At 55.4% G+C, this 12046-nt stretch overlaps 2 protein-coding genes across 2 annotated transcripts; both read left to right on the top strand.

Annotated features, from left to right (window-relative positions):
* Nucleotides 1-397: 397 nt before the first annotated feature.
* SIAH2 (siah E3 ubiquitin protein ligase 2) lies at nt 398-3912 on the top strand. The gene is made up of 2 exons (XM_058031032.1): nt 398-815; nt 1493-3912. Exons 1-2 carry the CDS (start codon nt 444-446, stop codon nt 2048-2050), a joined length of 930 nt encoding a protein of 309 aa, XP_057887015.1. The 5' UTR covers nt 398-443; the 3' UTR covers nt 2051-3912.
* Nucleotides 3913-6467: 2555 nt separating this feature from the next.
* Nucleotides 6468-11960, top strand: ERICH6 (glutamate rich 6). The gene is given in 10 exon segments (XM_058031316.1): nt 6468-6626; nt 6628-6699; nt 7469-7567; nt 7643-7800; nt 8761-8825; nt 9602-10089; nt 10219-10304; nt 10637-10789; nt 11060-11285; nt 11689-11960. Coding segments are annotated over 10 exon segments (1767 nt in total). The 3' UTR covers nt 11950-11960.
* Nucleotides 11961-12046: the final 86 nt, after the last annotated feature.

The following is a 12046-nucleotide window of genomic DNA, read 5'->3' as shown; positions in this document are numbered from 1 at the left end:
CCCGCTGAGGGGACACGGTGCCGGTACAGGGACACGGTGCCGCTGAGGCGACACGGTGCCGGTACAGGGACACGGTGCGGGTAAAGGGACACGGTCCCGGTGAGGGGCTGACAGGACACGGTGCCGCTGAGGGGACACGGTGCCGGTACAGGGACACGGTGCCGGTACAGGGACACGGTCCCGCTGAGGGGACACGGTGCCGGTACAAGGACACGGTGCCGGTACAGGGACACGGTCCCGCTGAGGGGACGCTCCCGCGCAGCGCCGGCAGTCCGGGGCGGGCCCGCGCGGGGCACGCCGGGAGCGGGGCGGGGGCCGCGCGCAGCCGCCGCTCGCCCAGCGCCGCCCCGTCCATCCTCCTCCTCCTCCTCCTCCTCCTCCTGAGCCGCCGCCTCCGCCCCGTCCCCAGCGCGGCCCGATGGTGGCGGCGGTGGCGAGGCGCGATGAGCCGCCCGTCCTCCGCCGGCCCCGGCCCTAGCAAGCCTTGCGGAAAGCAGCAGCAGCACGCCCCGTCCCCTGCCGCCGTCCTGCCGGGGACCGGCGGGGCTTCTCCGCCGCCTCCCCCTCCTCCTCCTCTTCCTCCCCCCCAGCAGCAGCAGCAGCAGCAGCAGCAGGAGCTGACCTCGCTCTTCGAGTGCCCCATCTGCTTCGACTATGTCCTGCCGCCCATCCTGCAGTGCCAGGCCGGGCACCTGGTGTGCAAGCAATGCCGGCAGCAGCTGAGCCTCTGTCCCACCTGCCGGGGCTCCCTCACCCCCAACATCAGGAACCTGGCCATGGAGAAGGTGGCCTCGGCTGTCCTCTTCCCGTGCAAGGTAAGGATGAGCGGCTGGGTAGGGGGACGGGCCCGGACCACCCCCGATCCCTGCACCCCTGCCGAAAACCCTCAAGCATCACGCCGATCCCTACACTCCTGCCGAAAACCCTCAAGCATCACCCCGATCCCTGCACCCCTGCCGAAAACCCTCAAGCATCACCCCGATCCCTGCACCCCTGCTGAAAACCCCCAGGCATCACCCTGATCCCTGCACCCCTGCCGAAAACCCCCAGGCATCACCCCCACATCCATATCCCCAGACCACCCCCCACATCCCCCTGCAGAGGACACTCACCCACCACCCCAGTTGTTGAAACTAGAATCCTCTGTTCCTTTAAAGAAAAGGAATATCCAAGCCAGGACCTCTCCAGGTGATCTGGACGGATCAGGTCTAACTGCAGCAGCAGATCTAAATACAACTCAGCCATACAGCCCATTTTATCTAAGTGCTTGCGTTAGGAAAAAACAACCACAAAAGACAAGAAGAATCCATTTTAAGTGGAAACTAAAACTAAGTAAAGCTCAGCTTGAATCCAGGGCTCCGTACAAGTAATGTAATATTTGCAATGAGCACAGGAGCTCTGGTTGATCACCTGTGTTTGCAGCTGACGGGTGGGAGCAGCGCATACCAGTGCTGGTGCCTTTCCTGACGGCTTGTGTTTGGTCTCTTTCCAGTATGCCACAACAGGCTGCTCCCTGACCCTCCACCACACAGAAAAGCCAAAACATGAAGCCATCTGTGAGTACCGTCCCTACTCCTGCCCGTGCCCCGGTACCTCCTGTGACTGGGAGGGATCCTTGGAAGCCGTGATGTCCCACCTCATGCATGCCCACAAAAGCATTACCACCCTTCAGGGAGAAGACATCATTTTCCTTGCCACAGACATTAACCTGCCAGGGGCAGTGGACTGGGTGATGATGCAGTCGTGCTTTGGTCACCACTTCATGCTGGTGCTGAAGAAACAGGAGAAGTGCGAAGGTCACCAGCAGTTTTTTGCCACCGTGCTGCTCATTGGCACCCGCAAGCAGGCAGAGAACTTTCAGTACAGACTGGAGCTGCACGGCAGCTGCCACCGGCTGACCTGGGAGGCGTCTCCCTGCTCCATCCACGACGGCGTGCTCGTGGCCATCCGCAACAGCAACTGCCTCGTTTTTGATACGGCCACCGCGCACCTCTTTGCTGACAACGGAAACCTCGGCATCAACGTGACCATTTCTATGTGTTGCCCGTGATGCATTGCTGGCAGACTCGAGCTGGCTGGAGGTAGTGCTTCACTGGGGTTTGGTTTTGGTTCCTGTTTTTTACGCTGTTCAGCTGCGTCATCTTGTATGCTAAGGTTTCTGACTAGCCAACGGTTGCAACTTTGGGCAGAAGAGGAACAAGAGTGTGCTGTAAGTAATGTGAGCAGGACAAGGTCTTTTAAAATTCTTGGGTGCCTTAGGAAGATTACACACACAGTTACTTTTTATAATTTAATTATATTTTATGTGAAGAGTGCTTCCATTGGATATATGGCTTAAGAGGCTCCTGTTTGGAGCACACCTATAAGCCTTTTCATCAGCAGTACAGACTCCCTGTGATGCTGGTGAGCTTTAAGAAAAGGCTTTAGTATCACAAGAGGGTTTGGTTTGGAAGAGACTATCATCTGTTCCAATCCCCCTGTCATGGGCAGGGACACCTTCCACTGTCCCAGGCTGCTCCCAGCCCTGTCCAGCCTGGCCTTGGGCACTGCCTGGGATTCAGGGGCAGCCCCAGCTGCTCTGGGCACCTGTGCCAGGGCCTGCCCACCCTGCCAGGGAACAATTCCTTCCCAATATCCCATCTCGCCCTATCCGCTGGCAGTGGGAAGCCAGTCCCCCTTGTCCTGTCACTCCAGGCCCTTGTCCAAAGTCCCTCTCCAGCTCTCTTTTAGCACCTTTAGGCACTGGAAGGAGCTCTAAGTTCTCATGATTTACCCTTAGTGAAGCCACGTTGGCTATCACCAATCACCTCCTTGTTTTCCATGTGCCTTAGCATAGCTTCCAGGAGGATATGCTCCAATCTCTTTCCAGGCACTGAGGTGAGACCTGACCACCTGTAGCTCTGGATCTTCCTTTTTCCTCTTTCTAACAAAAGAGGGTTATGTTTCCCCTTTCGAAGTCAGTGGGAACTCCTCTGGACTGCCTCAACTTCTCAAACACGATGGATGATAGTGGCCAAGCCACTTCCTCCACCAGTCCCTCTGAACCTGCAGGTGCTTCTCATTAGGTCCCATGGACTTGTGCACCTTCAGGTCCCTTCGACCTCCTCGACCCCACTCCTCCCCTGCTGCGGGCAGTTCTTTGTTCTCCCACTCTCTGCCTTTGCCTCCTGTGACTTGGGCAGAGTGGCTGGAGCAGCTTGCCACGAAGGCTGAGTCAGAAACATGGCTGAGTACCTCAGCCCTCTCCACATCCCAGGGAAATGGGGCTCCCATTTCCTTCCTTAGAGGGTCCACGTTCTCCCGAGTCTTCCTTTTATCACCGGCGTACCTATAGAGGTTGTTTTGCTTGTTGCCCTTGATGCCCCTGGCCAGACTTAATTCTTTCAGGCTTTAGCATTCCTAACCTGATCCCTGGCTGCTCACAATCCTCCCTGGCTGCCTGTCCTTTCCTGATAGGTGAGAAAGGAAAGAAATCCAAGGAACCTCTCACAGGAGAAGCCGTGGGGGGAACAGTAGGTACTTCAGCAATGTTTCTCCATTCCCTGCTACCTTACGGAAGGGAAGGGCACTGGGTCAGCTGTGGTGGTGGCTTCAACAGGAAAAAGGAGAGAAGGGGCTGGGGTATGGCATGGTACATTTCACATGGAATTGCTGGCTCCTGTCTGCTTTAGGGGGATCAGGCTAGGTACAGGTGCAAGCAGGAGGCACAAGTCCCACAGACTGCAGATGGATGGAGCCAGAGACACAGGGCTGTCCATGTGCAGCTGCCCTGGGACACATTCTACTATTGATTATTGTAAAAGATTCATAATATAGCAACAGCTTTATGGCCAGTGTCTTGTCATTTGGTATTTAAGTTTTGTTGCCATATTTCTTTTATTTTGCAATAAATATTTTGCAAAACCTGCGCCGGGGAGCTGTGCTAACCCACGAGTGCGCGGCAGCTGCTCCGCGGTTACGCCGCGGGCTCGGCCGTGCTGGATCAGCTGGCATCCCCTGGCATGGGCTGGCTCTCCTGGAGGGGTCCTTGCCCCTGGCACCGTGCTGGCACCACAGCTGACTCTGCCTGCAGCTCCCAGCTCTGCCACGGGGTCACTGACAGCAAACTGCAGCTCCCGTAGGCTGTGCCAGAGCTCGTCCCTGCGTGTGCCCTTTGGAGCAGGCAGTGAGCCACGGGGTGACACTGCCAGGGGAAGCCTCACAGGAGTGGAAAATGGCAGGGACTCGGTGTGAATAAATACAATACAAACGAGGAAAACCAGTCCTGACTGTTCTTCCTGGGAGAGCTCTATGTCCAAGCCCATAGCAGCCTTCACCAGCCCTCAGAAAAGTGCACAAGGACAAGTTTAGCCTCAGTGAAGGGAAGCTCAGTCTGGCTGCAAGAACTTGCAAGTAGCTATGGAAAAAACCTCCCAAGGATTTACTCTCTAGGCACTGAACACCAACAATTAAAGATTCTACACCTGGTCTCACACTGTGCTCTGGCAGAACTCTGGCCTGGTGAACTAATTGCCTCCTGCATAAGCAGGATCAAAGTCATGCCATGGTTCCAACACCTGTTACCACCTGTGCTTTCATCAGGATTCATCAAGCAAGAATTCCTAAGGATTTGATTAACTTTTCTGTAATTCAGCAAAACTTGTAGCGGAAGGTTGTTTTCTTACTGACAGCTGGGACATGAGAGGATTTTTGCATAAAGCAGAATTCCGGAGTGTGTCTTTGAATACAGCAGGATTAATTACTCCAGTGTTACCTATAATCCACATTAGATAAGTTAACACATGTTATCATTAGGTCTGTCCAGACCACTCAGTTCTGAAGAAGTGGCAAACTCTTGTTAGATTTCACTTCAAAAAAACCCACACAAAATAAACCCATCACCTTGTGTCTTTTCTGACTGAAATTGAGTTTAGGATAAGGAATACCTCAGCTGGCACTGCCAAGAAGAGAGGTGTTTCCAGTTCAGGTCATTGAGCAGACAAGTGACATTCGTTTCAGGATTCCCTCAGGTTTCAAGTTTTCTTCCCAAGGCAGCTGATACGACTTGCCAAGTAAAAGTTCCTCAAGACATTGAGGTTATTGAGGCCTGCCTGGTTCTCTGAACAGAGCTGACCCCTCTCAAGCCCTCAGACTGGAAAGGGAGGGTGAAGCACATCCAGACAGAGCTCGCAGCAGACAGACCTGCATGCCGGGCAGAGCCCCAGCCAGGTGCCCTGCAGCCCCTTGGCTGCTCTCCAGCCCACCAGGAGCACCTGCTGTGGATCTAGAGTTCTCCCTAGAAACTATTTCCACTTCAGACAGAAATTAAAATGCGCCTGTCCAGGGACTGATGAGTTTAGAACGAGCACAGCTCACCTCGAGGGCCTGCCCCGGCCGTGCTGCCGGCCCTCTGCTGTCGGGAGCATGGAAGTGATGTCGCAGTGCTATGGGGAGTTCTCGACACCAGGTGAGCCACCGAGACACTGGCTGCACCTCAACATGCTCTTTCTGTCTGAAACGTACGTGAAACTGACTTCTCCGTTGTGGAACTCACGTGCTAGTAAGACATTGCGAATTCTTACCGACAGCACAGGTAAGGTAGCACACACCTGCTCTCCCGAGGGGAATCCAAACCTGGCTGGGTTTGTGCAAGACGGTTTTCTCTCTTTTATTCTCCGAGCTCTATGTGCAGATTCCTTGGAGAGGTTCGACAGCGCCAAGTCCTACGGGAGAGATCGGGAAGATGTGTGACAAGCGTGTGACACAGGTGTAAGAAATCCACTCGGGCAGGTGTTCCAGGTGCAGACAGGTCGTGTCCGAACAGGCAGTCACGCCGGGTTTGGTATCGCGTGTCACCCCCAGTCCGGCTCCCAGCTGCGCCGGGACGGCGGGACCGGGACCGAGCGCGGCGGCTCGGGCTCCGCCAGCACCAAGGGCCCCGCCAGCACCAAGGGCCCCGCCAGCACCACGGGCCCCACCAGCACCAAGAGCCCAGCCAGCACCACGGCCCCCACCAGCACCACGGGCCCCGCCAGCACCAAGAGCCCAGCCAGCACCAAGGGCCCCACCAGCACCAAGAGCCCAGCCAGCACCACGGGCCCCACCAGCACCACGGGCCCCGCCAGCACCACGGGCCCCACCAGCACCACGGGCCTCCGGCTGCCCCGTGAGAGCTGCCCCGGCTCCGCTCCCGGCCGTGGCCCCCGGGCGGTGCGGCCGGCACAGCGCCCGCAGCCCCGCCGAGGCGGGCACGGGGCACGGAGCAGCCGCAGCTGCCGCCCGGAGGAGCAGCGCCGCGGGGCAGCGGCGGCCCGGCCAGAGCCGGGTACCGGGCGGGGCCGGGGCCGGGGCCGGGGCTGGGGCGGGGCTGGGGCCGGGCTGGGGCGGGGCCGGGCTGGGGCGGGGCTGGGGCGGAGCCGCCCCGCGCGGTCCCGGCGTGCCCCGCGCCCCCGGCGTCGCCCTGGAGACGGCGGCGCAGCGGGCCGGGCATGGACGGGCCGGGCCGGGCCGCGGAGCCCAGCGGACGGGCGGACGATGCGGCGGGCGGGCCCCGCTGGTCCCCGGCCCCCGAGGAGGGCGCAGAGCCCCTGGCAGAGCCGCAGTGCGAGACACCCCCCGAGACACCCCCGGCCGGCCCGCAGCCGACCCCCCCCCCCCACGGTCCTGCCCACCCTCCTGGCCTACAGACCCGAGTCCTCGGAGGCAAACGTACACCACGAGGTCAGTTGGAGTGGGCGCTCCTCGCTGCTTCATGCACACGGTTCCACGTGGAAAACAGGGAACCGACGCCCTTTGCCGAGCCCGCAAAGGAGCCCCTTCATGACAGCTTTTTCTTCTGCGAGGCTGTTGAAACAGCCTGGGCAGCAAGAGGCTATGCACCCACCCCCGCTGCATCCTCTGTTGAGAATTTCCCAGCAGAATATTTTGTCTAAATCAGACAAAAAATGTATATAAATAGATACAGCCACCTAATACAAGCAGGGCACAGAGTTCCCCGCAGCAGAGCAAAGTTACCAAAGAGTTAACTCAAAGCATGAGGTGGGGAGCAATTTTGTTTCAGGACATCAGTACTCATCCTCAAAGCACAACCTGCTGTCAGCCTGGTTTGCATCTGGTCAGATGTGACCAGCTCTGTATCACCAAGTCTGCTGGTGCTTCCTCAGAAACTCCCACAACTGGAGTTTTTCTCTCTGTAATGCACTCAAATCCTCAGCTCCAGTGTTCTGTGCTCTCAGCTTCCCTGGGAAGGAGCAGAACTCACAAATACCAATCATTCCCTTTGTTTGGGGGCATTTATTGATTTATTTATAACACATCTGCTATTCTCTTTGGTGGTTTCCTGAACCTAATGTTTTGAGTCATTCCAAGATATCCCAGACGTGGATCTGTTGTGAGTGCCCTTAGGTGCTTTGTCACATGTGTTTCACTTTCACCGTGCTAACCGGGGATCTGGGGGCTGGTGCCCCTCATCGTTTCACCATCGCTGCAGGCAGAGGAGGATGCTGAGCCAACCTGCGAGTACTGTGGCAACCTGCTGAGGCCGTTCCCCTTCTCCCAGGATGTGCCTCTCTCCGAAGACCAGGAGGACGTAAGCTGGCAGGGAGGATGAGCAGGGGTTTGCTGTGGAACAGCCACGCTCACGGCTCTGCTCTCTCACCTCTAGAAATTCTGCTGCAAGCGCAGCCGGGAGCTCTATGAGTTCATCATGAAGGAGAAGAAGAGGCTCGAGGATGCCAGCAGCCTTCCCAGAGCTGTCAGCACCCAGGAATCCCTCAGCGCTGAAGCCAACCTGCTGCTGTCAAAGGAGCAAGACAGCCAGAGGTACTGGGAGGACTGGGGATCAGGTCTGTGTAATGAACAACAGGGAGTTTGAGGGGGAAAAGAGCGTTAAGAAACCGCAGGGAGAGGAACAAAAGAAAAAAAACCTTTGCTTTAGGCACCAGTCCTGATTCTCTCTGGTCCCTCCTGGCTCCTCTATTGCCAGGCTGCACAAGGAGGTGGCAAGGCATGTGCTGAGTGAAATGTTAATTCCAATCCTGACAGATGAACTATCTAGAGACAGGTAGAACCAAAATCTCCACAGCTGTGGGAAGGGACAGTATTTGGGTGTAGCTTCCACCTCTGAAATAAAGCTGGTGTTTGTATTTCTGTTTTGATCTATAAACTGTGTTTGGATTACAGTTTCCAGAGGCACACACAAGAACCCTGCAAGTTCTCAGGCTGTTTAGCAGGAGACCCAAAGCTTGTGCAAGAGTTTAAGCCTCCAGGGAAAGTCTAAGCCACAGGTGTACTAGTTTAGTTTTCCTTTTCCCTAAGGAAAAGGAAAACTAAACCAGTACACCTGGAAGTAAACTGTTGGTCTCCTCAAAAATCCTTCACAGTCTGAGGGTGCAAGTGCCTCCTACTATGTACAGAGCACACACCAAGCCACTGTCAGATTCATAGGAAGCTACGCAATAGTGAAAATATTCTTGGAGATGAGCTGTTTTCTTGCTCTTGTGGCATATGTCCTTCTCTTTCACATGAAATACTGATCCAAACCCCATTACAATATTCAGCTCTCCTTCCTTCACTGCAGTGGCAGTCTGTTCACTGGAATCTGTGTGGGCACAATTCCTTTCTGTTGAGGTATGAGTATTTTGGTGACATTCTGCTGCTTATTACTTGGAATTGTGAGCAGGGAGAAAGATTCAGAAATTGTGTTCCTAAAGCAGGGGTATCCACTACTTGCAGCTTTCTAAACATGATACATGAGGTGTCAACAACACTTCTATTTTCCAGGCAGCAGAAGAGACACCTGGCTAGAGAGTTGGCTGACCAGTCTTTAAGGCTGAGTGCCACTAAAGGTGAGCTGGTATTTCCTTATGGATTTGTCTATTTATCTCAACAGTGCATTCAGTGGAATTGCTGGTTTCCAGCTGGGGTATTTTATACAGTGACACGTTCATTCATTGTCAGACATGCAATCTCAGTAAATTAGATACAAATCATCCCTCATACATGAGCACAAGAGGAGGCACATCTTTGCACAGAGTTTGTCATGATTTTCAGTATGTATCTGTGATGTTTCCAGCTGAGATGCACAGAACCTGACCTGAGAGGCTAAGCTGGCAAAGCCAAGCCCTTAGGAAATAGGAACTGCCAAAATGAGTCTTGCCCATATTTTGCCTGATCAGGTGGTTATTCCACCAATTCCTAGCCCAGGCTGTAGATGACTGAGCATCCTTTGGATAGAGGAGTTTTGACAGGTGAACCAGATTTTCAATATGGGCATGTTTTCAGAGAGGATGGCAGGGCAGTGAGGCTTCTGCAGCACTGGGATCTCAAATGGTCAGTTCCAGTGTGTGGAGCCAAATGTTATCCCAAAAAGTTGCTCTTTACACAAATGTGTGTGTATATATGTAACTGAAAAAAATGCTATCTTTTATCATAATCCTGTGCTCTGAAATAGCTGAGCACTTTGGACTGCTCTTGTTAGAAAATAGCCCGAGACAGACTGTGAGGAGGGAGTGTTTCAGCCAGGAACTCCCACTCCCCCAGTTACAGCAGCGATGTCGGGCAGCCCCGCGGTGGGCGCTGCCGACCCTCTCTGCTGCACAGAGGCCCTCCCTATGCCCTGCAGGGTTACAGCAAGCTGGATCCGCTTCCTACAAGCCTTCCCAGGAACGCACGTCTCCCAAAGGCAGGACACCAGCGCCTCCTGCAAGCGCAGCCAAGCACGAGCCCTGGGCCAAGGAGAAGCACAAGCTCGAACCCGAGCCCTGGGCCAAGGACAAGCACAAGCTCGAACTCGAGCCCTGGCCCGACGAGATGCCTGAACTAGAATCCCAGCCCAAGGAGGAGCCTGAACTGGAATCCCAGCCTAAGGAGAAACCTGAACTGGAACCCCGGCCCGAGGAGGAGCTTGAGGAAGAGCCCCAGCCCGAGGAGGAGTCTGAGCTGGAGCTTTGGCCTGAGGAGGAGCCTGAGCTGGAGAACGAGGCCGAGCTGGAGAACGAGCCCAAGTCCCAGCCCGAAGAGGAGCCTGAGTCCAAGAAAGAGCCCAAGCACGACAAGAAGCCCGCGTCCCGCAGCGTCCTCTGCTACGAATTCAGTCTTCTGGGGAAGAAGGCAGGTACCTGCGGCCGACAGCGACGGAAGCACCCTGGACATGTCAGCGCTGGCAGAGCCTGGCAGTGCCCATTTTCACAGGGCAGCTGTGCCAGACTGCTCTCATCCGTTTTATCCTTCCAATCTTAGGTGGGGAAGGGTAAACTGGTGCAGAAGTACTACAAAAATGGAAAGAAATTCCTTACCATGCTCCCAGACGGAACATCGCAGTTATTGTATCCTTTACAGGGTTCACTTGCCTGCCTTAGTCCAGGGCTGTTGCTAATTTAAGTGTGTCCCAGTCCGCTTTATTACAACCCAGCTCATTGATCCCACTTGCTCTGAGGAGCAGCAGCAGTGAAACTTGACACAGCTCCCGGGCTGAGGTTTCAAAGAACAGCCAGCTCCAATGAGCACTAGTTTCCAAGACCCAGCCCACACTTTTAACACCGTGCTCTGGGTAATATATCAGTTTTTACACTCCAAAGTAGTACCCAGAAGTATTTAGTGTGTAATAACAGAGCAACCAAGCAAAGCAGGGCGTTACAAACACCTTACCTAGCAGCAGCTATCCATCTGGAAACCTGGCCATCATCATTGCACAAGCCACCGACCAGCTGATGTGCATAGTACAGGAAGACGAGCCAAGGACAGCCAAAATCCGAGCACTGTTTCAGTCTGATGGCAGGAGCACATGCTATTACCCTTCCGGAGATGAGTGGTGCGTTCAGCAGCTTTGCTGTCTCCTCTGTGCATTGACATCCCAAAGGCCATAAAGGCTATTTTTAACAGTATCCAAAAATAGACAAATTCAGCAGCTCATAGGCCCTGCTTCAGGTGCCCCCAGAGCAGCAAGGCCACCCAGCTGTGCCTTGAGAGGTGGGGAACAGACCCTGCCCCTGCTGTGCCTCTGTCCCATCCCTCAGAGGAATAAGAGACCTTCTGCCACAAGAGCTTACAGGGTTCAGACCTTCCATTTCCCTTTCTTTAGGATAAATATGAGTATGCAGGGTGGGCAGTATTTGGACCAAGCAGGCAACAGGGTAAGAAGGTGGATGTGGCCAAACTTGTTACCAGAGCCCCAGGTCCCACTGAGCCCCATTTTCATCTCACTGAACCACTACGTGGGGGTCAGGATCCTGGCCCAGGACAAGATCTTCGTCTCCTTCCTCGCCATGGGGCGACAAGCAAAACTCAACATGGGAACCAAAGTGCAGGTAATTGTTCCTGTGCTGAGCCACTCCCCCCAGCGGGAGCGGGGCAGCCAGGGAAGCTCCCCTCCCTCTGTGCTTATCCTGTGGCGGATGCTCCCTATGTTGTCCCATGCTCCGTCCCCAAAAAGAAAGCTGTGGAGATGCACATATTCCTGCCACTCCTATGGAGATGGGACACTTGCCAGCCTCAGCTCTCTGCAAGGGGCCACAGTGTGGGACTCCACTCCCAGGCAGATGCCTGGCAACATCCCCAAGGTCACCCTGACTCTATGATCCATGTGGGCAGGGTGCACAGCAGCTCCTTTCCTCCGCAGGCTCCTGTCCCAGGGACAGGTTTGTCTGCTGGAGACGGAAGTCCCATGCCCAGCTCGGGTGGCTCTGCTGACACGTGTCCTCTGTTCTGCAGGTCAGCACTGACAGCCAGCTGCCTCCTCCAGCCCGGCTGGGTGAGGATGAGCTGCTGCTGCTTGCCTTCCGCGTGAAGATCCTGCAGCTCTTCGACAGGATGCGGGGCTGCCTCACCTTCCCCTCCAGTGAGCAGTGGAACAAAATGCAGCCTCCCATGTACCTCATCAGCCAGGCTGTGAAGATCCTGGAGCTCAGCGTGACTGCTGACATAAGTGATGAGCTGGCCAACTCCATCAAGGCGATAGTAAATGCCCAGTAGTTCTGACCAGTGTGTGTGTGGTGTAAGGTGTCCCTGACACTGTGGCACCTGCATGTGCTCAGCAAGGTTTCTCCTCCAGCCCTGCGTGCCCTGGTGC

Source organism: Melospiza georgiana, chromosome 10 (assembly GCF_028018845.1).
Source record: "Melospiza georgiana isolate bMelGeo1 chromosome 10, bMelGeo1.pri, whole genome shotgun sequence".
In the NCBI taxonomy this organism is placed as follows: domain Eukaryota; kingdom Metazoa; phylum Chordata; class Aves; order Passeriformes; family Passerellidae; genus Melospiza; species Melospiza georgiana.
The sequence above is the reverse complement of the archived record's forward strand: the minus strand, read 5'-3'. Positions and strand labels throughout refer to the sequence as shown.